Source organism: Melopsittacus undulatus, unplaced genomic scaffold (assembly GCF_012275295.1).
Source record: "Melopsittacus undulatus isolate bMelUnd1 unplaced genomic scaffold, bMelUnd1.mat.Z mat_scaffold_283_arrow_ctg1, whole genome shotgun sequence".
Classification (NCBI taxonomy): Eukaryota; Metazoa; Chordata; class Aves; order Psittaciformes; family Psittaculidae; genus Melopsittacus; species Melopsittacus undulatus.
This window is the reverse complement of record NW_022994211.1, coordinates 33615-60977: the sequence shown is the minus strand read 5'-3', so window position 1 is coordinate 60977 and position 27363 is coordinate 33615. Positions and strand designations below refer to the sequence as shown.

Genomic DNA, 27363 nt, shown 5'->3' with positions numbered 1-27363 from the left:
AACTGAGCATTACTTCTCCGTGAGCCATCCAACTCAACCTGATGGCAGAAATCCCACTTGTCCCACATAAATGAGCAGTAGGAAGGAGACTCCTCACTGGTGCTGGGACCAGCACCTCTGCCACCCTCAAATTGGGCTGGAAAGGCTTAATGCAGGTTCTGGGTCATGAACTCCAGCAGACCTACTACAGCAGTCTTGCTTCCTAAACTGATGTGTTAGTTGAACTTAAACTGCCAGCAGTGGTAGCTGACAGTAACAGACTAGACTGGCTTGTGGAGCTGAGGAGTACACAAATTCTTCCACTTCCATTACAGACATGCAGAACAGGGATGGAGAGGACAAGCAGGGGCAGTAACTGGTGTAACCACTGCAGTTACACCTGCACAAGGAAAAGCCTCAGCCTGTCATGTAGCAAAATACCCCCATGTCTTTATTCCACATTAGCTGCGGGAACTAAAACTATGATTTCTGCTCTGTAGAAGTCCTCCTTCTCTGCTCATAAGGTCCTTACAAACCTGCTTATATAAAAGCAGATTTTTGTCTCAAAGCAAGTATCAGAAAATTACCCACTACCATCATGCAAACAGCAGAGCCCTGGAGCCGATGCGTGCACAGTGATGTGCACCTCTTGAACTGGATTTACCACAAGGCAGTGTAAGTCTTGCAGTGGAACACGGATGCATGAGAATGTTGGTCTTGTTTCCCCCCCAGAAGCCTGTTTGGTTCAGATGAGTGTGCAGGAAGGGACACCAGCTAACAAACCCCACACTGCTTACCATGATGAGCCTCTGGGCCAGCCGGGTCCTGGCGAAGAAGTAAATGACGCGCAGCCTCTTTGGCAGGCGCAGGTTCCTGAAGGAGGATGGCTGCAGGGTGATGGTGTGGGGGGTGGCAGGCCGCAGCGCTGGCTGCCGCTCGTAGCGCTGAGCGCGGCTGACGGGCTTCGCTGGGGGCAGGCAGGCTTCTGCTGGCAACCGCTTGTTCAGGTCAGCAAGCTGCAGAGAGAACAGCAAACGTGGGAGAGCAGCACGAAGGAGACCCCTTGAGAGAAATGTGGGACAGGTCTATGCCTGACACAGGGTCCCCGCTTTCTCCCTCAGGACAATCTGTTCCAGCTTCTCTCCGGCACATAATGTCTTCTTCAAGCAGCCATGGTCAACTGCCACCATGTCTGCTTCCAGGCCACTTCATTGAATCACAGAATCCCAGAATGGTTTGGGTTGGAAGGGACGCAAAGCTCATCCAGTTCCAACCCCCTGTCACAGGCAGGGACACCTTCCACTAGACCAGTTGCTCCAAGCCCCGTCCAACCTGGCCTTGAACACTGCCAGGGATGGGGCAGCCACAGCTTCCCATTTGTCCTACCCTTGCCCTCTAAGATGTCCCTGGAGCCTTCTCTTCTCCAGGTTGAACAAGCCCAGCTCTCTCAGCCTGTCTCCATAGCAGAGGTGCTCCAGCCCTTCAGGCATTTTTGTGGCCTCCTCTGGCTTCGCTCCAACAGCTCCAGCTCCTTCTTATGCTGGAGCCCCAGAGCTGGATGCAGGGCTGCAGGGGGGGTCTCACAAGAGCAGAGCCAAGGGGGAAAATCTCCTCCCATGACCTGCTGGTCACACTGCTGGGAATGCAGCCCAGGACATGGTTGGTTTTTTTTACCTCAAATCTCCATGTTTATTTACCTGAGGGTATCTTGTTCCCTCAGGTGTCCTGCCCCCAATCCCTGTACACATCTAACCAGCAAGTACTGCCCCAGAGCTTTTACGGACTGGTCTTCTCTCTTTAGTGTGAAAAATCACAGGCTGTGCTTCCTTTATCCTTCTGCAACAGCAGGGAAGGAAAACCCAAGGCAAACCCCCATGTGCTTGGCCCTTCCTTACCTCCATACGGCGAATGTCAATGGACAGCACTGTAGTGAAGAAAAACATCTGCAGAAAGAAGTCAGACACCAGGCCAACCACAGCAAAGAGGCAGAACTCCTGCAGACGGGATACACAGGTTAGCTATGGCAACAACAGTAAGTATTCCAACTTCAGAAAAAGGGAAACTCGGCAAACTCTTGGCCAGAGTGCAGGCCTGGGGTATTTGACTGACAAATTCCATAATCCATAAGTTGTAATAGCTGAGGGTTTAATGATGGAAAAGTCTGTGTGTTAACTCAAGAGTGTATTTACTCGGACTCACATTTGTTGTTCTTTGTAGCCATAAAACATCACAGCGCCATAAGAAAAACCAGCAGAGGATGTTTTCCCAGTTCACAAACCCATGGCAGGGCTGCAGCCAGAGCTCTCGGCCTCCAGCAATGAGTCTCCTGCCTTTTACCTATAAACCTCCACCCTGGTTTAAAACTCCTCTGGGAACACAGGCTGCCCAAGAAACCAGATCAATCTCTCTCCAACCACAGACAGACCATGGAAGTCACTGTACACCCACATACTTGTTTGGAGCCATTCTCCAGGGCCCCGACAAAAAAGTTCTGCTTAAATCACACTTTTGGCTAATGTTCATTTGATGGGCAAATTTCATCCCTATGCACATGGAAAAGAAGTCCCATACCAACACCCTCAGAGCTCTCCAAATAAGAAGCAGATGGGGAAAAGCCGGTGCTTCATAAACTTCCTGCAATGCTCCGCTTTCCCCAGCAGGTGTCACTGCAGAAACCATCACAATCCTAGAATCCTGGAAGCCCAGGTTGGAAGGGACCTTAAAGCTCATCCAGTTCCAACCCCCTCCCCCAGGCAGGGACACCTTCGACTAGACCAGGTTTGCTCCAAGCCCCATCCAACCTGGCCCTGAACACTGCCAGGGATGGGGCAGCCACAGCTTCTCTGGGCAACCTGTGCCAGGGCCTCACCACCCTCACAGGGAAGAACTTCTTCCTCACATCTCAGCTAAATCTCCCCTCTGTCAGTTTAAATCCATTCCCCCTTGTCCTGTTCCTACCTGCCCTTGTCAAAAGCCCCTCTCCAGCTTTCTTGTCGGCCCCTTTAGGCACTGGAAGCTGCTCTGGGGTATCCCTGGAGCCTTCTCTTCTCCAGGCTGAACAAGCCCAGCTCTCTCAGCCTGTCTCCATAGCAGAGGTGGTCCAGCCCTCTGAGCACCTTTATGGCCTCCTCTGGACTCACTCCAACAGCTCCACATCCTTCTTATGTTGGTGGTCATGGTGACCTTCTCATGAACCAACGCCTTCAAGTCCTTCTCCTCAGAGCTGCTCTCAACCCAGTCTCCCCCAGCCAGTATTTGTGCTTGGAATTGCCCTGATCCAGGTGTAGGACCTTGCACTTGACCTTGTAGAACTTCGTGAGGTTTGCACTGTCCCACCTCCCAAAATAAGGATTAAAAGGTTCTGCCCAGCTGCAGAAATGCAGTCAGCTCCCACGTCCCTCTGTAAAACAAATCCATGCTCATACCCCAGTCCCTGTTAGTGCCAAGGGCCATCCCCTCTCCTCACTACACTCAAAACTTCACAGCAACATAGAATTAAAGTATTTTGAGAAGCATCTTATTTCCCCTGAAGGTACAAATTCCTGTTAGGACCCAAAAAAATACCTCATAAAATGGGGAGATCAAGAGCTGAACATAAGTGGGACTAAAAATGCTTGGGCTAAACAAAAGATTAAAGAATCTGGCCCTCACTTGCAGGACAGAGCTGGCAGACACCCACTGCTGCTCACTGCCTGTGCTGGTGCTCCAAGGGTGGCATTCACACTGCCTGCAGACCAAGCCAGGCCACATCCAGCTAAAGGGAAGGGGAGAAGCCGCAGAGATGGATTTCTTTTGTTCTCCTCCATATGTCCACCCCAGCATCTTCCTGGAGACCAGCATCAGCCCAGTGAAATGAAAAGGGTGGCCTGACAGGCTACCTAAAACCTTCAAACAAACCTTGAAGCCTCCCCATCCTGTCCAAACTGTTCTTGAAACATAAGCAACCAACAGATACATCTGACAGGTTTTGAAAGCACAAGGCTGAAAATTCAACCAGGATTTCTCTCTGGGAGAAAAACAGAAGGAAAGCAACATCCATCTGGATTTCACCCAGACCTTGACAAACACAGGCTCCCCCAGTGGCAGGCTCTGCATAGAGAGATTAATTCTGTTAATGCTTCCACTTACTCCACACAGAATTAGGCACCTGAAGCTGCTAGCCCTGGAAATCTACAATCTTCTTACACTTGAATAATGCTACAAACCCTGTGGCAAACCCCAAAGTTATTTCAGTAGGTGCAGAACTGGCTGTTGGTGTGTGAACTTCAGAAGAAGGTAGGAAATAAGAGATGGAAAGCACAGGATGAGGGCCTTCAACAGTGACACAGTGCCAGGAGAAGAGGGGTCTCTGCACACACATGCAATGCGAAGCAAGAGCATTTCATTGCTGCTCACAGTTATGAGGGAAAGTGTCCCTTCCCGTGGCAGGGGCCTGGAACGGGATGAGCTTTAAGGTTTCTCCCAACCCAGACCATGCTGTGATTCTATGAATTAAGCAGATGCACAATTCCCACCTGAAGCTGAACTATTTTAGTACAAGGACAGCCATGGCAAACACAGAAAATTCCTTTCTGCTGAGTTGCACTGCAGTGACTGAGGAAAGTAAGATCCATTACAGCCCTTGGGGCAGGCGAGAGCCTTCAGCAGAGAAATGCCTCCCTCTTTTGTCATTACCAGTACCAGAGAGCACCTGCATGACCCCAGCACCTCATAGCCTGGAGCAAAGGTCCTTGCCATATTTACGCAGCCTGGATGTCTTCCTGACAGATTTCCTTGGACTCTGCAACGTGACTACAGCACATTATCTGCACAGTGTCCTTCACTCTCAAGGACCAAGATAAGGGGCTTGTACCAGCCTTCAGCAGAGCAGCTGTCAGTCTTTTAACAGAGAGCATCCCTGCCGTATTCTTCCTCTGGAGAAAGCAAGCATCCAAGGAAAGACAGGATCATGGGGAAAGCAGAGACTGGATGAGCAAAGGGTAGATTTAGATTAGACACTGGGAAGAAGTTCTTCCCTGTGAGGGTGGTGAGGCCCTGGCACAGGTTGCCCAGAGAAGCTGTGGCTGCCCCATCCCTGGCAGTGTTCAAGGCCAGGTTGGATGGGGTTGGGAGCAACCTGGTCTGTTGGAAGGTGTCACTGTCTATGGCAGGGGGTTGGAACTGGATGGGCTTTAAGATCCCTTCAATCCCAAACCTGTCACTCTATTCTATGTCATCACATGTGTCAAAACACTGTAACAGACAGGAGTGCTTTAACAGAGATAACACAGGGGTGGAAGCAATTGTGTCAGTACTTTCCATAGTTCTACTGACCCCACCACCTGACTCTTTCCTGTCCCTTTGATCACAACTCTTCTATCTCTTGTTACCAGTGCACTGTGCAAGCTCCTCCGCAGCAGAGAGCAACTTGAGATGTGACCTGTCCCAGTGGTGTCCCCATGGCAGGGCTGCTGGCACTACACTTGCTCCACAGACACCATCAGGTTTCACTTTCTGAGGTCAAGCAGCACAACCATGAAACAAGAGGCCAAAAGATGCTGATATAGCACATGAATGAGCCCAACTTAGACCCAAAGGATGGATCGTGTCAGTGTCTGAGCTGAGTAGTCTCTGCAATCAGCTTCAAATACAAACAAAATCTGGCCACAATAGATGGCCAGCTGTAGCCTGGGGATTTCCACTAAAGCTCCTCTTTTGCTGTCCTCTTGGGATAATGAGCGAGCAGCTCAGGAACCGCCAAGTTCAACTTGGAGTGCTCCAGTCCAACCTGAATGTTTAATCCTCTTAGATTATCCTAGGCTTTAATCTGCAGGCTCTACTGGGGGAGTCCCTGATGTTAAAGCAAGGATACACACAACTCACCCCACTCACAAAGGGCACCTACATGGTGGCCAGTGACAACCTAGTGAGGGCCCAGAGTAGCCTCCAGCTTATGCAGACACTGGGTGCTCCTGCCCTTGCTTGCTGACTGTGCCTGCTAGGAATTTCCAGAGAGAAAGGGCTGGCAGCTCCCTGCAGTCTGGCTGCAGAGGTGCTACAGCATTAGTGATGAAGGTTTGTCTAGGCAGCACTGCTGTTCAGGTGCCTCACCAGGAGCAAGCCCTATGTAGTCAAGGATCAGAAATCAAATGGCATCAGGCTCCTGATACAACCCAGCAAGCACAGTCCTAAAAAGGGAGCTGTGCAGCAGAGAAAGCAACACACTGCTGCGAGGCAGAAGACCTGGATGCTATTTTCACCGCAATACAGACCTAATGACATGACCCCTGACAGATCATTCTACCTTGAGGTTTCAATTTACGCACCCATGAAAACAGAGATGGTGGTATCAGTGATTGCAAAACCTCAAAGATGTGTCAGTCTGGCAAAAGAGCCCCAGGCAGGCTGCCCACCCTAATTCTCAAAGCAGGTATTTTGCAGTAGGGGTTTGGTTTTTCCTTACATCCACTTACAAGGTGCAGCTCATGTGTCTGGGTCACCATCAACTGAAGCATATCAGTGATGGCGTGTGATCACTAGTGACTGTTGAGCCAAGCAGCTGTTGAGCAGAGTGAGTGGCTTGGGAGACAGGAATGTGCGTGTCCCTGAGCTACAGAGATGGAGGAGTTGGCAGACAGATGGACCAGGGGATCCAGGCCAACTGCCAGAGGGACTCTGGGCAACTGAGAGACTCAGGTGCACACGCATGTCTGCGTAAGGCAACCACAGAGAGAAGGATCCAGGGCCAGCTACTGGATTAACTGAATGTGTAAGCCCAGCCACTTGGAAGGATGCAAGGGCAGCTGCTGGACAAAAGGCTGGCTCCCAGAGGCCACCTTGTACAGATGTATGGATTTCCCACTAACAGCTTCTTAATCCAATCAGGCAGAGAGGGAAGCAGAATATGACATACTGTGCTCCTGCAGCACCTTCAAGCCTCAGTCACAAAATCACAGAATGGTTTGGGTTAGAAGGGACATTCAAAGCTCACCCAGTTCCAACACCTTGCCATGCCCTTCCACTAGACCAGGTTGCTTCAAGCCCCATCCAACCTGGCCTTGAACACTGCCAGGGATGGGGCAGCCACAGCTTCTGTGGGCAACCTGTGCCAGGGCCTCACCACCCTCACAGGGAAGAACTTCTTCCTCAGATCCCATCTCAGTCTCCCCTCTGTCAGTTTAAAGCCATTCCCCCTTGTCCTGTCCCTACCTGCCCTTGTCAAAAGCCCCTCTTCAGCTTTCTTGTTGCCCCCTTTAGGCACTGGAAGCTGCTCTAAGGTGTCCCTGGAGCTTTCTCCAGGCTGAACAAGCCCAGCTCTCTCAGCCTGTCTCCACAGCAGAGGTGCTCCAGTCCTCGGAGCATCTTTGTGACCTCCTCTGGACTTGCTCCAACAGCTCCACAAATCAATGCAAACTGACACCAATCAACCACACTCACCTGGATGGCAGGGACAAGGGTGAAATACCCGATCAAGATGATCCCAAGCTCTGTTGCCATGTTCTTCATAATCGACCAGCTCTCATTGCTCAGACCTGGAGAAAGAACACCAAAGACAGGTAAAAGCAGACTGTTCACTAATGGACAGACATGAGCATAGCAAAAAGGAACCGAATTTCCTTTCTTCAAAACTAGGTATCTACGGACAACAGGCAAAAAGGCACTTTCAGACTAAAATTCCCCTGACCTATTTTGAATACCGAAGTCAAAGAACTGGATTGCAGGCTCCCAATATCTTTATTAGTGGGATTATTTTGTCCCCGCTGTACAAAACAGATGTGAACAGGGCAGAGAGCATCCAGAGAAGAGCCACAGAGATGATCAAAGGACTGAAAATCTATGCTTTTTCAACATAAAAAAGTCTGAGAAAGCTGGGCTTGTTCAGCCTACACGAAAGAAGGCTCAGGGGAGAGCTCATCACAATGTTCCAGTATTTAAAGGGTGACCACAAAGAACATGGAGACTCCCTTCTTATAGGGAAGGAGTTCCATGGAAAGGACAAGGGGTGGTGGGTACAAGTTACACCTGGGGAGAGTCCAGCTGACACAAGAGGAAAAATTTTCACACTGAGAACAATCAGCCACTGGAATAACGTCCCCAGGGAAGTGCTGACTTCCCAGTGTTGGACACCACCAAAATTCAGCTGGACAGGGTACTGGGCCATGCCTTGCCTAGAAAGGTTGGATCAAGGTGACCCTTGAGGTCCCTTGCAACCTGGGATTGTAGGATTCTGTGATTAGCATTAACTAAAGGGAGCTCAGGATGACAGCTCACGAAACTCTCCTGATCTAAGCAGTTAGAGGGTTCTGCACAGGGCAGTACAGGGATTCAGAAGTATAAAGGACTGAGGTTTTGAGTCCTGTTTTTGATCTAGGATACAAACCATTTGTGGGTTTAGAACTAGGTAGATTTTTTGGGGCATCCCTCTAGAATCTCTCTTCCCTGATGTTTAGAAACATCTTTTAAGTTTGCAAAGTCCTTTCAGCCATGGTTTGAGCACACTCAAATCCTCATGCAGGTACAGAGTGTATATGCATTAGGGAAGATAGATTTGTCACAGACTCAGCAGAACTTCTTATGGCCTGTGGACTGCCCTTCACAATATTCATGTCACAAGAGGTCAAGGTGCCAAATATCTACACCAGGAGATACAGTTCTCCCTTATTAATGCTTTTTAAACTTGTTCATCCAATGCTTCAGTCTTTAGAAGCAGTGCCCACATTTACAGGTTTCTATTAGTTCTTGGAATTAACACTACAAAAGATTAATAAATGCAGTTGACATTCAACACACACAGACCCTGTTTCCTTCATAAACCAGAATTAAGACCATTCCCCATCTTCCATTCCTTGGTTATCCAAATTTTCTTTCTAACAGTTTTCCAGAGCTGGCTGCATACCTTGGGCAATGCGTAGCTTCACTTCCAGGTCAACAGGAGTAGAGACAACTGACTTGGTGAGCACCAACACATTTTCTAGGCCAATCACTACAACAAGGTATGGAAATATCTCTCTAGAGGAAACAGAACCAGAACTGAGAATGAGATCCTGGGTTGAAAAGACAGGAAGAATGTAAATTAAGTAGCAAACACACATCCCAAAGCCAAGGTCAGGAAATGCTATCCAGGGCTCTCAGCCAAACCCCTTCAGGTAAAATATTACTCTACAATGAATTAAGAGTTCTGTATTTCATCTGCTCTGCACAGATATGAATGTTTTTGCAAAGCTGCATCATTTGCTGGAAAATGGCCATTGCAGACCACCACTAAATTAGTCTTTAATGCTTCCCAGGGTTGGGACAGTGCCCTCGGAAAGTCTCTCCAGCACCAAGTAGAAAGAGGTGCAAATCAAACAGAAGGGACTTGGAACACCACTGCAACAGACACAGTGATAGTTAGCAGGAGAGCATGACAAGGAGGGAGTAGGGCGCATGGCCCACTACTCACAGTGAAAATCCTGCTAAATAACAGCTAAGCATTACATTAAATGCAACTTCAGAACTGAAGAGCTTGGGCAGTGCCCGGTGCAGGTACCCAGGGGGCAAAAGCTTCCATCCCTTGCAGCTGCTCTAAGTAATTGCCTCAGGCAATGAAGGAGACACATTAAGACACACTTCTCTGCTGGGAGGAGAATGTGCATGGAGCTCTGTTCTCCAGTACACCAGGTAGCTCGGAAGCCACAACACTCAGAACAACACAAAACCTGCATATGCTCTGTAAATAAATCCTGACAGGGATAGTTTCTAGCCAAGAGTCAAGAAAACACCGAAATGGATTTGCCCTTCATGAATATATGCCCATACAGATTACCCAAGGTCACCACCATGAATTTACTCAACTCTTCTTCTCAGCCCTAAACTTTTTTCTCTCTTTTGAACTACTGTCAGTCCACATCAGCAAGAAGAAACTTCTCTGTGCCAGAACATGGTAGACAGCAAATCTCTCCATTTCCCTCCAGCTAAACTTAAGCAAAATTAAAACTTCCATTGTGGAGGCTACTGAATTTGTGCTGTGCTGGTAAGTATGGATCCAAAAGGAGACTGTGCGTGCGTGCACTCATACCCCTTGGCACATCACTAACAGCCAAGACAGGTAAACGATAAGGTTCCAGAAGACCACTTCCTGCTTTGTGGCATTACCTGCTGTAACCTCAAGGGCCACCTTGCCAAACGCTGGTTTTGATCACCTACGGCCATCTGACACGAGCTTCAACAATGTTTGCACACATACTTCTGCCAGCAGCCTGTGCCCTACAAGCTCAGCTGGGGAAAAACATCTGTCTGGAACCACTTCTGCTAACTCAGCTACTTCATGCCAATTGATTCCTTGAAGAGTAAGCTGAAACAGCAGGACTGCCACAAGTGAAAAAACAAACCAAACCGTGTCATCAGACCCCATCAGCATGGAATCCAAGGGTCTTCTGTGTAAATAAATATGATTTATAAAGTATAGCAAGAATTAAGCAAAGAAATGTTGCTGGAAAATGAGATTATTTTTCTTTTATTAGAAATAAGGACTGAATTAACTCTTGCTATCCTGTAGGATGGATGACTTAGTTTAGCCATTCTGTATGACAACAGTAAGGGTGACAGTACACAGAGGCCTTGATCATTGCTTTACCCATTCCCTTGGAACAGTTCCCATGTATCTACATCCAAATATTGCCTTTTTTTCTTGTACTAAAACTATAAACTCCCAGTGGATCTATTTATACAGCTCACAGAACAATGGAGTCTTGATCCCTAATTAAGGTTCCAAGGCACAACAGCAGTGAAACCAGAAACAACAACTATTTTATTTTCTGAAGTCAATTATTCAATCACACTTTTTAGGGTTCTAGGAGAGGAATTCCTCCATCTAGGACTGGCTCCTGGTAAACTCTCCCCAGCACTCTCTCTGGGGTGAGAGACTCAACCTTCAGATGTCAGACTTTTCAGTGCTCCTGCACCATACAGCTGCAAGGACACCGATGGCAAGAAAAATGAGGGATATTTGCTTAACTACTTATGAAAGGGATCTGAAAACCAGAAGATTCCAAATGGAACTTTAATTAGTGAGGAATGAACAGTGTAGAACTTGGGTAGGTGAGGTGCCAGTTAAGAGCTTTCTCAAGGGTTTTCAGCTTGACACAAATATAATGTGTGGTAGCAACCACATCAGAATCCCAGATGCCAGCTAACATGCACAGGAACCCATTAAAAGAAGAGCAGACAACTATCAGTGCTGGATGCGAAGTCACCCAGGCAGCCTCCCAGACACAAATGCCACAGGTCAGCTCTGCCACCCTTAAAGATTTGCTGAGTATAATGTAATGAACCTGCCTCATCCAGAAGAAAGGTAACAAGTCCTACTGGATGGCACAGCAAGTCACTGCAGGAGGAAGGTATGCGAGAGCCTACTTAGCTGCCAGGAAATCAAGTTATAAATAAAGTGTTGTCCCAAAAATTCCTTCTGCTTTAGGCAGAAAAAGCCAACTGCTAGGCAATAAGGCATCCCCAGGGAGACTGGGACCCAGTCAGGTCTGTTTGCTGGCCAGCAGAGTGTCCTGGGTTCAGCAATAGTAGTAGCAAACACATGGTCCTTCAGCCCTGGAAAGCATCTGACAATAATTCTGCATAGGAGTGTGTAAAACATTATCACATAAGCTTATTTTAAAAATACCAGATCTTAAAGATTAAGCACTTAACAGCTGTTTTCAAATTATTTCACCTCCATCTACCCTTCCTCAGGAAACATACCCTCCATTAAGCGTAGGTGTCAAACCAAACAGTGTGCAGAGCCCAACGGACATGAGCAGAGAGCTGAGCACTGTCACCACCGCTGCCAGAGCCAGACCCCACTTCGATTTCACCATGTCAATTTTCCCTGAAATAAAGAATGCAAAGTCTTGGTTACCAAGTAAAAGAAGATAACTTATAAACGCAAGAAGGGATCCTCATCCTGACTTATTTCATCAGGTAGCTCAATACCCTGAACCCAGAAATAATGGTAGTTCAGCCTCAACGTCTGAAATGCAGCTCCCAGGCCCTCCAGTATGTAAGAGGTACTGTAACAAGGGAAGGACAGAGGATAATGCATGGCTTGCGGTTCAAACTAGCTCCAGTACAGCACTGTTGAGGTATAAAAAAGGCACTAACCACTAAATATGGCTTGTTAAAGTCTAAAACCACCACCTCAAAACATGAATTTGATCTGTCTGACAAAGAATTAGACTCTCTAAACTGGAAAAATGTCATTACTATGGGATTTAAAGTTGCCTAAAACAGAAAGATCCTCGGAAGACATCACAAGGAATACCACCACACTGCTAAGAGAGACAGATTAACAGAAATCAGATAAACAGGACTATCAATTCTTTCCATGACAGTTCAGGGTACAATTTCAACACCACCTTTCCTGCTGAAACAGGAGGGAACTGCAGGGCACAGACTGGAGTCTCTCTTATCTGCAGGCAGGGAAAGGGCACCGCACCACTGATGCCACACATAAATTCAGCTGACAGGTGTGGAGGTGGCTCATTAGCTCGCTCTGCCCTCAGGTCTCTCCACCCCACAAACCTACGTGTGGAGAAGTAGATGTATGCGAAGAGTATAATGTAGGTGGTGACGAGGGGTATCAGCTCAGCAATGCCAATCTCTTCCTTGAAGTGGACATGAACGATGTTCTCCTCTCGCAGTGTGCAGTTAGGGCTGGGATGGAGCAGCTTGAGACGAGAGCGGAGGCTGCTGAGGAACCTGAGATGGAGAGCGAGCAGGAGGATGTCAATTAGACTGTACTCAACAACAAACACACCATTCCATGGAGAAACTCAGTGCGTATAATTCAAGTAGGAAGAAGCTCCACAGATTCACAGGCTACCAAAGCATGGTTCTCTCTAGGTTTGACTCCCGAAGCCTGTTCCTCTGAGGCACAAACTACATGTGCCACATCTGTACTGTGGCAACCTCACAGACCTTGATTTCTATGAAACAGGCAGCTGAGAAGACTCAGCTGGATGCTGGAAACACTAACAGGGCATCACCAGCAGAGGTAAAGATGTCACTGTCCCATTCAGTACTTGTCAGGGCAGCCCTGGAATACTGTGTTCCGTTTTGGTCCCCACTATAAAAAAAGATGCAGACAGGTCTCAGGGGAGACTTCATCACCATGTTCCAGTGTTTAAAGGGTGGCCATAAAGAACATGGGGACTCCCTCTTTAGAGGGAGGGAGTCACATGCAAAAGATGAGGGCCAATGGGCTCCAGTTACGCCTGGGGAGATTCCAACTGGATGCAAGAGGAAAATTTTTCACACTGAGAACAATCAGCCACTGGAATAATCTCCCCAAGGAAGTGCTGACTCCCCAGCCCTGGACACTTGTTAAAATTCGGCTGGACAAGGTGCTGGGCCATGTAGGGTGAGCCATGCTTTGCCTAGAACGGTTGGACCAGGTGATCATTGAGGTCCCTTCCAACATGGGATTCTAGGATTCTATGAAAACTGTTTATAAAGCAAGGGCTCATTATTCAAAATCTTGGCCTTGGGGAACAAAATATACTGTAGTCTCTATCATCCCCTGAATTGGATGTAATTATAGCTGATGAAAGGTGCTACATGACAGTCCTTGAGGCTGCAGGGCTCTTGCATGGGCAGCAGAAGAGCAAGTTTCAACTACAGTGCTGTCAATTCTATTCTAGGCATCCCTTGGGGAATTCTGTGCAGCACTGAGCAGTGTTTAGTCCTCAGATGCACTCAATCCAAGCCAGCTTTGCCAACGCTGCCAAAGGGGTTTCACAGGTGGTACCAGTACAGTTAGCACTTACTGGAAAGCAAACAACTTGTAGCAGGAACTGGGTCAAAACAGACCTATTGGGCCTTGGCTGCAGCAGTGGCAGCTCTGTGTGCAGATGAAGCCACCATGGGAGGAACTCCCATTGGCACCTTTGGCCATTATATAGACTTCTTTTTTAGAAGAGAAACTGAGACTGGATAGTATTTCATTTCCCTAAAACACAGCAAGTTTTCTGCCAAAACCAGTGCCCTATTTTTCTACAGCAGCATTCAGAAGATCCTAAAATACCCTAACCGACAAAAAAACAGAGACTAAAGGAAAACATACCAATAAACAGAGCAGAGAAAACAGCAAATTAGCCAAGAATTGAACAAGGGATCCCAAACATAGAAATAGCACAGCCAAAGCTCCTTACCTGGAATCATATCGCTGGAGACCCAGGGTGACAGTGTATGATACCACTCGCTTCCTATTGTAGAGGTTCACCCCGCTGTACTTCCCGGGGAGTCCAAACAACAGGTCTGCAAACACACAGTATGAATGGAAATTAGGATAACAAAATTGACAGGCTGAGTGGAAGATGTCCCTGACAAGGCAAGAGGCAACAGGCACAAATTAAACCACAGGCATTCCCTTCAAGCACAAGAAAAATCTTCCTGTGGCGAAATTGTCTTAAGCTTCTTCCTGACAGGGCAGTCTGCAGCAGACAAGTTCTGCCCTCTAATCCTGACCCATAAGCTCTCAACTAGATCATCACTTATTCCTAAGCAAAGCTCCATGTGTTACCACTGCTCGCTCCCAAAAGGACAATCCTCACCCTCCCAGCCTCTCCTTCCTGAAAAGTCTGTCCACTCAAAGCAGCGCTCCAGTATTGCCTTGGAAGTGTGCAAGGCCAGGTTGGACAGGGCTTGGAGCAACTTGGTGTAGTGAAAAGTGTCCCTGCCTGTAGAATTGGATAAGCTTCAAGGTCAAGGTCCCTTCCAACCCAAACCACTCTGTGATTTTATGATTGTGAGCCGCTTCACACCATCTCTGAGCTGGGTGAACTGTACTCAACATGTGCCTCCAGTTCCTCCTGTTTGCTCCTCAGACTCTGTGTTACTGTAAAGGCATGTCAAGAGGCCACCCAATTTGTCCTTTGACAGTGGAGACAGGCATTTCCTTTAAAGATGCGGCCAAAGAAAACCTTGGACACTTGTTTTTGTCCATGTCAGATGTGAACCAGAGGTTCCAGGCAGACCTTGCATTGCAAAAGGCTATTTAATGTCTCTCCTGCTGATCTTGTGCACTAAAATGCAGACCTTAAACACCAGGGATAATGATGACCATTGCCGCTGTTCTCATGAATTCCCAGGATATTGTGGAGCTCTAACTCATTTGCACATGAGCTCTCAGAGAGAGCCCCCTGCGCCTCCAAGCCCCAGGGTGCACACGCTCTGTATGCTCAAAAAAAGCCTTTAAAACAAACCTACTTTAGAGTTACAAACCCCTTTTTCAGACACATCATATTATAGGCTTCCTGACATCTACAATGTTCCTTTAGAAGCAAATGAACAGCGTTTCCTCCAGCCTTATAGAATCACTAAAGTGTACGATCCCAACCGTGGTCAGAGGATTTTCTTCATTAAGAGAGAAATATACTTTTATGATACTTGGGCTAAATGCGAGCAACTATCAGTGAGCAAACAAGAGGCAGCAGGATGAACGTTCATTTACCTCTAACAATGAGGCAGTCTTGACAATAGTATGAGGGACAAGGATAGGCTGGAGCACACAGAGTAAAAGGAACAAAAAGACTTGGACAAGTTACCTGCTATTTTTACACCTACAGAAAGGAGTCTGACTGAGACTGCATTGCACAAATACAGAGCTGAGTTCAAATACAGATATAAAATGAGAGATGACATACATTTCATTGCCTCATTTCAGATGCTGTAACAAAATGCCACTGCATTTGGTAATATTGGCAATCAAGATGTTGGAGATACCAAGGACAAAACAGCAATGCAAGTTGTAAACATTTCTCAACAGCTTCTTTGGCACTTGAGCATCTTACCTTTGAGAGTAGCTGATGTTTGTAATGTCTTTGGTTCATGCTGATGGATGGTTTTGATGATATCTGGGTCAGCATTGAATCGCTCACGGTCGTTCTGCCAGAAGTTGCCTGGAGACAGTAATAGACAGCCATGTTCGGGGAGCAGATTCCGTAGCTTCTTGAGGCCAGGCAGAAGATCTGTTACCTGAAGACAAACTTCCTCCAAGCTTTTGACACCAGAACTGAAACACAAACAAAAGCCAGACACTGTCGTGTGTGTTGCAACTCTCACAAACAAAAGGCAAAATAAATCTGCTAAAGTGAACCCAAGGACCACACCACTCCAAGGACCCACACCACCATGCTACTGCTCTTGCTCTTCATAACTAAGAATCAAGAGCCTCAGTTCACAGAGGAGGATCTCACTGTAACAGGTGTACGGACTCCAAAAGCCCATTATCTGGGGCCCCCAACATGTGAAGCTGTTGGAGTGAGCACAGAGGAGGCCACAAAGATGCTCCAAGGGCTGGAGCACCTCTGCTATGGAGACAGGCTGAGAGAGCTGGGCTTGTTCAGCCTGGAGAAGAGAAGGCTCTGGGGATACCTTAGAGGAGCTTCAAGGGCCTAAAGGGGCTAACAAGAAAGCTGGAGAGGGGCTTTTGACAAGGGCAGGTAGGGACAGGACAAGGGGGAATGCCTTTAAACTGACAGAGGAGAGATTGAGATGGGATCTGAGGAAGAAGTTCTTCCCTGTGAGGGTGGTGAGGTCCTGGCACAGGTTGCCCAGAGAAGCTGTGGCTGCTCCATCCCTGGCAGTGTTCAAGGCCAGGTTGAATGGGGCTTGGAGCAACCTGGTCTAGTGGAAGGTGTCCCTGCCTGTGGCAAAGGAAGCTGGAACTGAATGAACTTTAAGGTCCCCTCCAACCCAGACCACTCTGGGATTCTAAGAGTCCAGTATTATCAGTTCTCTGCACACTGCCAGGCCACACAGCTTTCTCACTTCAGCCATAATAGGTTCCATGTTTATGATACCTCCAGTCTACAGAGAAACTATCCCCCTGGAATTCTTCTTCAAAGACCCTTAACTCCTCTGCATGCTTCTTTCCATATATCCAATGGGATATTTTACAGAAATCTTGATTAACCCTGCTCAGGTGGTTAAGGTGTACAGAGGCCTCTAAAACGTACAAAAGATTCAATATCTGCAACTGTGCAAATTGCATTCGAAATTCCTGTCTATTGTATGGAAAAGAAAATGCCTTACAGGTTCAGAAATTAATAGATGTGTAACTGGCATGAAATGGAACTTGTGCTTCCCAAGATTCATTTAAGACAATTACATAATCCTTATCAACTAGTAATTAACACAAGACTCAATTTGGGCTTACAATAGGATCTGACTGTGAAGGTCTGGTGACAAAACCTGTCAGCACGCCATTTGGCTAGACAAGGAAGAGCTGCCAGTCCAAAAGAGAACACTTCCCTCAACACGACACAGACAGCTGGTGGGATTTGCACGGGAACTGTGTATTAAACAGAGATGAATTAAAGACACAAGAGACCAGTCTTCCCCAGCTCCAGCCCTGCAGATTACATAGAAGGTGGCTCCAGAAGAGAAGTAATTTATGGTCCTACTGTAAAATGCCTTCTCAAGAGAAGGTGGTTTTTTTCTGTAATGCCTACAAACAGCAAACAGAAACCAGACAGTGATGATTTCTGTTATTCCTTTGTGGCAACTCCCTTCAGAATCTGTATCCTGTCACTACATGGCAAGATACTTTGAAAAGTCCCAGCTGTCAAAAAAAAATACTAGCAAATATGCTAAAAAATACTGTGTTTATAAGAACAGGAGATTTCTGAAAAATAATTTCAAGGAACTGATGCAGTAATGTCTCCAATAATAGCTCCAGGAAGAGTAAGACAGCTGTTGTCTTGCATCTCAGCTTTAGCGAACTCTGAAACCTAACAGTGACCACAGACTGGTTTGGGTTGGAAAGGACCTTAAAGCCCATTCAGTTCCAACCCCCTGCCATGGGCAGGGACACCTTCCACTAGACCAGGTTGCTCCAAGCCCCATCCAACCTGGCCTTGAACACTGCCAGGGATGGGGCAGCCACAGCTTCTCTGGGCACCCTGTGCCAGGGCCTCACCACCCTCACAGGGAAGAACTTCTTCCTCAGATCCCATCTCAATCTCCCCTCTGTCAGTTTAAGGCCATTCCCCCTTGTCCTGTTCCTGCCTGCCCTTGTCAAAAGCCCCTCTCCAGATTTATTGTTGGCCCTTTTAGGCACTGGAGCTGCTCTAAGGTCTCCCTGGAGTCTTCTCCAGGCTAAACAAGCCCAGCTCTCTCAGCCTGTCTCCATAGCAGAGGTGCTCCAGCTCTTGCAGCACCTTTGTGGCCTTCTTTGGACTTACTCCATCAGCTCCACATTCTTTTCATGTTGGGTGCCCCAGAGCTGGATGCAGGGCTGCAGGTGATAACAGTTTATACTGCAGATAAGCCTGTTTACACCCACATTAGTGAAGCTAATGCACACAGCCAGTGTCCCTGACAGTATACTGCAGATGCAGTGATACCAAAGAACATGACCTTGGAGCAAACTACAAATTACATGTCACTTTTGACATTCCTTCAAATGATGAGTGCTCCAAGTTTCAGCAAGCTTACAGCTGATGACAATATAATCACCTTGTGTTTCCTATTACTGTCAATAACCTTCAGCTCCTTTCGTACAAAAGAATGCCTTTTTTAATATTAAGAAAATCAGCTGCACTTAACTTTGATACTGAGAAAAGCTCCTGACCACAACGCACTGGATTACACCTTTTGAGATCATTTCAGAATTTATAGAGGTTAGATGTTTCCTGTAATATCTGAGTCCATCACCAAAATGGGAGCCTTTTTCCAAGGTTTAGGTCTAAGTGCTCAAGCCACTTTCTCCTGGTGGCCATGGAAGTTTAAGTTTGCTTCCATAATGCATCAGCGTTTATCAAGGGCAGCACCAAGGAGAGATAATGACAAGACAACACGTGTCCTGGGAGCAATCTGCTTCTACTTTGACAATTAGTAATTGGCAACTATATACAGATCACTATCTACAGTGATACATGTGATAAAGGAGGAGATGAGGCAGAAACACAGAAAGAATGTCAGCACCAAGGCTGTGTGAGCTGGTGGGGAAGAGCTCCATGTTTGACATTGTGAATGGCATTCCTAAAAAGTGAGCACACAGAGAGCAGGTACCTAGCTTGCAAGGGCAGATTTAAAGGAAAAAGGACAAATCATCACATAGAGCAGTGAAGTGGCCATTCTAAAAAAACAGCACTGAAGGATGCTGCCAAGGAAGCATGAAGAAGCAGTAAATCTTCCCTACCTGTGTGAGTTTATGGGCAAAGAATGAAGAAAGCTCAGGGCTGAAAAGCTGGGAGATGATCAGATTCTAATCCCTCATTTGTCACCACACTTGGCCTGTTCTTAGCACCATCCCTCTCACTGAATACAAACTGACAAGAAGGGAAGCCCTTCTGTCCCTAGAATTAAACCCAGCCAGACACTTTACCGTAGGTGAAGACTTAGAACTCAAAGGAAAACTATTAAAACAAAAAAAAAAACCCAGAGGCAATTTAATGTGTAGAAAATGCTTCTTGGTTTATCAAGAGAGAACATGCCAAACTCATCTGAACTCTTCTAGAAATGCCTCCCTTGTTGCATGGGGAAAGCACAGCAGCTCTCATCTACCTGAGCCCAAAGAAAGCTTTTTATGCAGCACCACACAGAAAATGCTTTATTTTACAAGACACGAAAATTAGCACAAAAAAGGTGATGCAGTAAAGAACCAGGTTAACAGGAAACTGGTGATGGAGCTGCTGAAAGGGGAGCCAGCAGTATGGAGGAAAACAACATGGAATTTGACACAGACAGTTCAGAGAACCAGGATTATTATATGTTTTTCTTAATAATCTTGGAAGAAGACACAGGGACATCTGCCAGCAACACAAAATAAAGAAACCCTGTTGATACAGAGAGAGAATAAAATATCTGCAATGGATCATGTAAGGGCTGGAATAAACTTAATCCCATTTCTATTAACAATACAATGTGCACCTGGGGACTAAAAACAGCTTCTGCTCTAACCTTCCAGCTCATTAGCTGGAAATGATGAGAGGGACATGGAGATGTTAATCACTTTATAATATGTAAAAGTGATGTGACCGGCCATGAAAAAAAGACCTGCAGTCTTGTATTTCAGGAAAAGCTTTTCCACAGAAAATAACACACAACTGAGACTTCTCTGAGAATAGCGTGTACGATTTTAACTCCCATGATCAGGAACCATACATTAAAAGCAGTGCCAAAAGGAGCAACCAGTGCGACACCCTGAATAGAGACAGCTTACTGGAGTCAGCTCAGAGTCTCATATCTTTAGCTTAAAAAATGAAGATTTGGGGTGGGGGGTATGAGTTTTCCCTGTAAATATCTGGAACAGAGGAAAGCTATTGTTGTACAGAGACTGTGTCAAGACAAAATAAAGCATGTTTAAACTGGTCTTAAATAGAGTCAAAGTGAAATGTCAGGAGAATGTCCTCGACCACGTGGAAGTCTAGAATCATAGAATGGTTCGCCCATTTTAGGAAGGGACCTTAAAGCTCATTCAGTTCCAACCCCCTGCCACAGGCAGGGACACCTTCCACCAGACCAGGTTGCTCCAAGCCCCATCCAACCTGGCCTTGAACACTGCCAGGGATGGGGCAGCCACAGCTTCTCTGGGCACCCTGTACCAGGGCCTCACCACCCTCACAGGGAAGAACTTCTTCCTCAGATCCCATCTCAATCTCCCCTCTGTCAGTTTAAATCCATTCCCCCTTGTCCTGTCCCTACCTGCCCTTGTCTAAAGCCCCTCTCCAGATTTCTTGCTGGCCCCTTTAGGCACTGGAAACTGCTCTAAGTTCTCCCTGGAGCCTTCTCTTCTCCAGGCTGAGCAAGCCCAGCTCTCTCAGCCTGTCTCTATAGCAGAGGTGCTCCAGCCTATGAAGAAGAATTCACAAAATGAGGTAAAGTTTCACAACATAGTGGGGTTAAATGAACTTCCCTTAATATGAAGTTTGCATGCTTACTTAGAGGGAAAACACGATGCTACTATCTTTTGTAACATGTATATCCTTGGCAGCCCCCTTCAGACCTCTCTGCCAAGACTCCAACTGGAAGGTTCCTGGCAATTACCAGTGACTACAGGACAGGCACGCTCTCCGTCACAAAAGCTGAACACAGGACAAGGGAGAATATCTTTAAGCTGAGAGGGGAGATTTAAGGCCCCTTCCAACCTAAACCATTCTAGGATTCTATGACTGTGATAAACTGCCCTATATGCAGCATTAATATAATGTCACCTATTTGCAGTGACCTCTCATTTTCTTTTAATTTTGAGAATCTTACAAATTGAAAGCTAATAATCAGAACTATGAGGCAGTAATTGAGAAGAGGAGTGTGTAAGCCAGTGGGTCAGTCTGCCTTCTACACAACCCGTAATGAACAGTAATTACCTGTCTCTCAGGGCATGGTTTCTAATCTCCTCCACTAGCTGGAAGACACGGGAGAGGGGTGAACGAAATACATCCACAGCAAGGAAGTTCTTCTGCCATGGGGACACAGTAGCTTTCACAAAGATCTGCTGGATGTAGGCCACCGGAGCACCGACATACTGTGGGGAAAACCAGAGGGAGAATGAAAACATACGGTGAGTGGGAAGCTGCTTAGCAGAATTAGACCGCAGCTTGGCAACCTTTCAGGAAGGGGTTTGCCAGACTGTATTTTCCTTTCCCAAATTAGAGGTGAAACATGACAGTAGGAACCTAGCAAGAACAAAAGGAGTCTGTTTCTCAAAAAGGCAAAATGCCACTGGCCATTTTGGCATTAGTCTATTGCGTTTCTTTGTGAGGCAGAAGCTCCTGGCTCCTGCTGGATTTGGTACTGGAATGAAAGGCAGGAGCAAGGACTCACTGCCTCTCACAGATGCCTCTCACAACGCTATGGTTCCCCCAACCTGTGGTGATTCGGCCATGTGCCATTTAAATCCTCCTGGTGTCTGTGCCCAGGCTGCTGACCCAGCTCTGGAGACTGCAGTGCCGACATGCTGTGGCAGACAGAGCTTTTGTGTTCTATTAGCTGAACTAGGCAACAATGCAGAATTATAGAACCATAGGGAAGATTTAATCAGCCAGCAGCAGCCTGAGTTAACAGCACAGTGCAAAAAGCTCTCAGAGGTACCAGCAAGTGCAGAAGGCAGCATATTATTTCAATCACAGAAATTGAGAAGAGCACACATGGAGAGAGTCAAGAGCTGTAGGCAGCAGAAGCATTAAACCAAAAGCTAACATCTACTTCTGAGAGACACCAGAATGAGAAATAAAAATGCAGGTTACAGAGGATGATTTCCTAATTGTTTCCTGGTTTCCTGGACCAAGTTACCAGCCTTCTTGGAAAGTGTCAGGATTCCAGTTTGCTCACACAAAAGTGACCCTTAACATAAGCATGTAAGTCTCACTTACCTGAATGATATGCATCGGTCAATGAAAAACAAAACCAAACCCCACCTTTAGGTTACACTCAGTTCACCAGGTTCTTCAAGCACCCTACACTCCCTAGACCAGATCACAGCAGTTAGCTCCACAGAGCCTTTGGCTGCCTAAATTCAATTCAAATGGAAAGCTCTTGACTGACCTTAAGAAAATAGCCTGTGTCCTGGAGGTGAAGCCTAGGCTACCTACCCTATCAGGGAAAAAAAAAATGTGCTAGATGCAGTATTTTTAAAGCCAAAGTAGAGGAAACTGCAAAAGCTGAGGAGCTGGACAGTCTGTTTTCCACCTCCAGGCCAGACAGACATTCCCACTCTGACACATAGCTAGTTAGAGATCTTTGAAGGGGAAGCTGGTTGACAGCCAAAATCCAGATCCCTTCAGAGAGCTGGACAACACCAAACCCACCACTGCAATTACTGACAGCATCTCCACAGTCACAGCAGTAAATGCTGACCAAATCTTACTCTTGCCCTTTGGAGGAGGAGGCCATGGGTGGGGGTGGGAAGTGGGGTCAGCAGGAGGTTTGTCCTGCTGCTCTAGGGAAACTGTGTACCTTTATAAGATGTTAGGAAATTGGCACTTGTTATCCCAAACCCCATCATTAAGCTTATTTAAAACCTAATAATGCTTTTAAAAATGTGCTACTTGCCTCAGATAATGTTATCCTTGAAAAATAGGCTCTTAAAAAGCATTTCAGAGCTTTTAACTCTTCACTTTTTCCATTTTTCTGATGCAGCACCATTGATACAAAACAAATACAGCCTGAACTGAGCAGTTACACAAAGCAACACATCATCAGAAGGATTTTTCATCAATACAGTGAAGTGCAGGTAACTCAGGAGGGATGTTCCATCATTTCATTGACTCCACACTCATCCCCAGCCCCTCAGTGCAGGACTCACCCAGTCGGGACGCTCACTGAGGTCCCCTTGCTGAAGACCTGCGTCTGGAGAGGGCGCAGAGTAATCCTTCACAGGGGTGCTGTACTCCACAGGTCCTGTTCCAGGCAGTGGCAGCTTCAGCAGTGGGTAACTACAGTTAAGATGCAAGCAAAAAACATTGTGGTGTTTTGGTTTGTTTTTTAAATGAGGCTTTTAGGCAGAAGAGCTCAAAAAAATGAGCCTACTCCAGCAGAAGCTAGCCTCTGCAGAACAGGAGACACAGCTGCAATACAAGAGGGCTTTGCAAGAGGAACTCTTTGATGTGTTTCCTCAACGCAAGAAAGAACTGGTCTTTCTCCACTGGAAAGAGATAACTGAAAGTCTTTGGAGAAAAAGAACTGAAGTCCTTACAGGACCTCATCTGAAGGTTAGCTGCACTAAGAACACTCAGCACACCCATGTCTACTATCCCATAGGCCCACAGAAAAATGAGACTTTCATCGCATTTCATCAGGAAACATGGCTGCTTTCCTGACTCAAACCCTATACTAATTATCAATTTTTCCTCCTTAACATTTAAACTATTTCCAATATTTGTCACTAGCTTCACTGGTGCACTTTGAATAGTAGCAATGGGACACCAAAACAACTACAAAGTATTTATCTTTTTGCTCCTTGACCACTATAATCTTCAGGCGATGGTAGCAGCTACCCACAACAAAGACTTCAAACTATTTGGAAGTTGAGAAACTGAGGTTTCAGGGAGTTTAGAACAGTGTTCTCAGCTCCAGAGGCTCTCAAAACTATAGGTGGTTAAAACTGTATAAGAATTGAACTGGTGGAAAAAGCAAGACTGCTGTTACAGAGGTAGCGACCAACAAGGTGGAACTGTTGGCACGAGAATGAACCAGAGAACGTTAACTTCTTTGTGCTGTCTGATGCATGGCAATCTATCCAGCCTTAAATTTCTGATGTATTTTCCTGTTTATAGCTGAGCTTTTCTTGCAATATTGCCAGAATAAATATAAAGGCCTTGGAATTGTTTTCATGCAATACTCTGCGCATTTTGTTATGGATTAGCTTGGATCACCAAAGGCCATGGAAGGTACAAGCTACAGCTGAAGCCAAGCCTTCAGACTAAATAACAAATGGGTGGAAAAGAACAATGAAATTGGAAGCAATGATTGTTGGGTTTGCTATTTTATTAGTCTGACAAAAATATACCACCCAACTGTTAGCATTTCATTGTGCAGTGGTAGGGAAGAGAAAAAGGAGCAATAAAATCTGGTCATAATACATCCAAGAAGAAAATGCCCAACAGAAGCCACAGCCTGGAGGCTTCTCCCACAGCAGTAGTTTTAGTCCTGCAAACAGCACAGAGAATCTGCTTGTCAAAAGTTACCTGCTGAAATCAAACCCTGGGGGAGGTCCAATAATCAGACTGCATCTGACTGAGACATAAATTAAAGTAGTAACAGCGAGCGTATATGATAAACCAAAATGAATGGAAGAAGCAACTGAGGAAGAAGATTTTTTTTCCACTAAATGATTTTGATGTTCATGACTGTGTCCATAAATCTAAGGGAAAAATCACAGAACCCTGGAATGGTTTGGGCTGGGAGGGACCTTAAAGCTCATACCCTGCCACAGGCAGGGACACCTTCCACTAGACCAGGTTGCTCCAAGCCCCATCCAACCTGGCCTTGAACACTGCCAGGGATGGGGCTGACACAGCTTCTCTGGGCAACCTGTGCCAGGGCCTCACCATCTTCAGGCTGCGGGGGGGCAGCCAATGGGAATGCTAGTCAAGACTTCAGGATTTCTTTTTTCTGTTGTTAAAAAGAGTTTCATTTTCTGTAGAAGGGAATAAGCTAACTCCCATCCTGCAGCACAAAACACCGCTGAAATACTGGACATAGCAACTCACAGCTCCTGAATGGCCATTTCTGAATGACCAAAGGGTTTAATTCTTGTTTTGTTGGGTTTTATTATGATAGGATTTTCAAACTTGCCCAAAAAGTCTGGAAGTACATGCAAATGCAATGGGGGAAGGAGTAAATGGCATTTCTTGGAAGACTCAAGGGCAATAAATGAGGGAAAGAACAAAAGGCAAATTTCTGATGGAAAGAAAAACTATAAAATCTGAAGCTGTCCATGCATTGCTGAGGACTATATCCTGCTGCAGCCACTGGCAAACTGGGACAACCACGACTCCCATATTCCATCATTCTCTTCAAGCATGTGGTCAGGGTACATCTCTTGACAGCTAAATGAACTTCAGTGTTTACCTGCAATTTGATTAAATTGTGACTATGGAGCAGGATTGATGCTGTCCGTAGTAAAGGATCTGTATTCTCCCTCCAATAAGTCTTTTTAGTCCATCCCCACAGCAGGCAAAGAAGAGGGTGACACAAACCAGCGTTAGATTTTCTCTACCCAGTCTATAGTTTTCTGCAGGTCACATTGATGGGCTCCTTCAGCTTCCTCTACACTTCTAGTCTGCTCAGCCAACAAAAGCCATGTTGACAAAGAATGTGGAATTGTTTCCATCTCCCCATAAGCTAACAAGTCCCAATTTTAATACTCACCGCTAAAGACAGTGATAGGAGTTTTCAGTCATGGGTCTACTCTCACAGGTTATTACCTTCAGCAAGAGCAAGAGCTTTTGTCTTTGGTGATACTGTCTTCAAATTTCGAACAAGGGGAGACTGAGATGAGATCTGAGGAAGAAGTTCTTCCCTGTGAGGGTGGTGAGGCCTTGGCACAGGGTGCCCAGAAAAGCTGTGGCTGCCCCATCCCTGGCAGTGTTCAAGACCAGGGTGGACGGGGCTTGGAGCAACCTGGTCTAGTGGAAGGTGTCCCTGTCTGTGGGAGAGGGCTGGGACTGGGTGAGCTTTAAGGTCACTTCCAACCTGAAGCATTCTAGGGTTCTATTCCATGATATTTTACTGAGTCTAGAGCAGCTGTACGGCATTAGAAGACACTGATGTACATCCACCAGGAACAGAGCTGCCTAGCAGATTGTCCAGCACAGAAAATGAAGTTACAGCTTTTTTTTTGTAATCCCTATTTATAGCAACTACCATTACAGAAAAAGCCCCAGACAAAATCCATGTTTCAAAGATCTAAATGAAAGGTTAAAACAGACCCTGTTGTCCTTACACACTTAATGTTTGGCTCCTATAGTCCCATTTGCAAAATGATCTAAGTAGCGCAGATTGCTCATGGTGTGGGTTTGCAGCAAAGCTCAGGAATGAAACCTATTGTTGGGATTCTTTCCAAAAGCTCCCTCACCTTGAGCCAACTACAACACATATTTATGTCCCCACAAGGGAAGAAGGAACATGTATTTACTTATATCACAGTGATATTTAAATATCCATATTGATGAAAGGCTTCAAGAATGCCTGATGGAAGAACACCCAAAGTACATGCTCTGGATTACACTTGTTATTTCAGTAAGATGCTAAAACATTACTTCTCGAATTTTTTAATCTTATACAGGCGTGTGACAGCGCCTGATCTTGTCAGTGATACCCGAGACAGACTGACAGCAGAGATATAAAAAGGACAGAGTGAGAAAGAACCAGCCAGTGACAGAGCAAAATTCACCCGACCAACTGCTTCAGCCATCACTGTTAGAGCATTTTTCAGGTAAAGAGATACTGTAAAACACCAAACCACAGCTGCTGTGAGCTGTCAGAAGCATCCTGGCTTCCCACAGACAGCAAACACTGCAAGGATTGTGAGATGCAACAAGCCTAGATCGCTTCTATGTGCGCCTCCCATCAACGGTAAGAACTGCTCCAAATGAGTTTCAGGGAGTGATTTCTTCAAGGTGCCTTGCAACCCAAACCAACCTGTCATTTCTAGCACTCTGGTTTGGTTCTCCTCTCATCCCTCTTTGTTAAGAGATTTTTTTTGACAGTGAGGAAAAGAGATGAACAACGGTATGGAAAGCACAGAGAAAGGAGGGAAGAAAAGTAGGATCTAGAACAGATGACAGGAAAGCTCCAAAGAGGTTTTGGTTTTGAGAAAGGTGATTTTCAGATGCTCACATAACCATGTACGCTGAAACCCTCCTGCAAATCCAAAATAATGGGAAAACAGACCATCTACAGGTTGGTATTACTGAATTCAAGCAAGAG

The 27363-nt window shown here is 46.2% G+C and overlaps 1 protein-coding gene across 2 annotated transcripts in view; it reads right to left on the bottom strand.

The window, feature by feature from the left end:
* LOC117438421 (sterol regulatory element-binding protein cleavage-activating protein-like) overlaps positions 1-27363 on the bottom strand; it is a 62571-nt gene that overhangs the window by 10100 nt on the left and 25108 nt on the right. For both annotated transcript variants that reach the window (XM_034073945.1, XM_034073944.1), the window contains exons 3-12: positions 23237-23366; positions 21300-21457; positions 15780-16000; positions 14139-14244; positions 12515-12687; positions 11692-11818; positions 8855-8967; positions 7396-7490; positions 1875-1973; positions 777-995 (exon numbers count right to left, since the gene is read on the bottom strand). In XM_034073945.1, the coding sequence (XP_033929836.1) occupies positions 777-995; positions 1875-1973; positions 7396-7490; positions 8855-8967; positions 11692-11818; positions 12515-12687; positions 14139-14244; positions 15780-16000; positions 21300-21457; positions 23237-23366 (1441 nt within the window). The remainder of the gene's footprint in view (positions 1-776; positions 996-1874; positions 1974-7395; positions 7491-8854; positions 8968-11691; positions 11819-12514; positions 12688-14138; positions 14245-15779; positions 16001-21299; positions 21458-23236; positions 23367-27363) is intronic.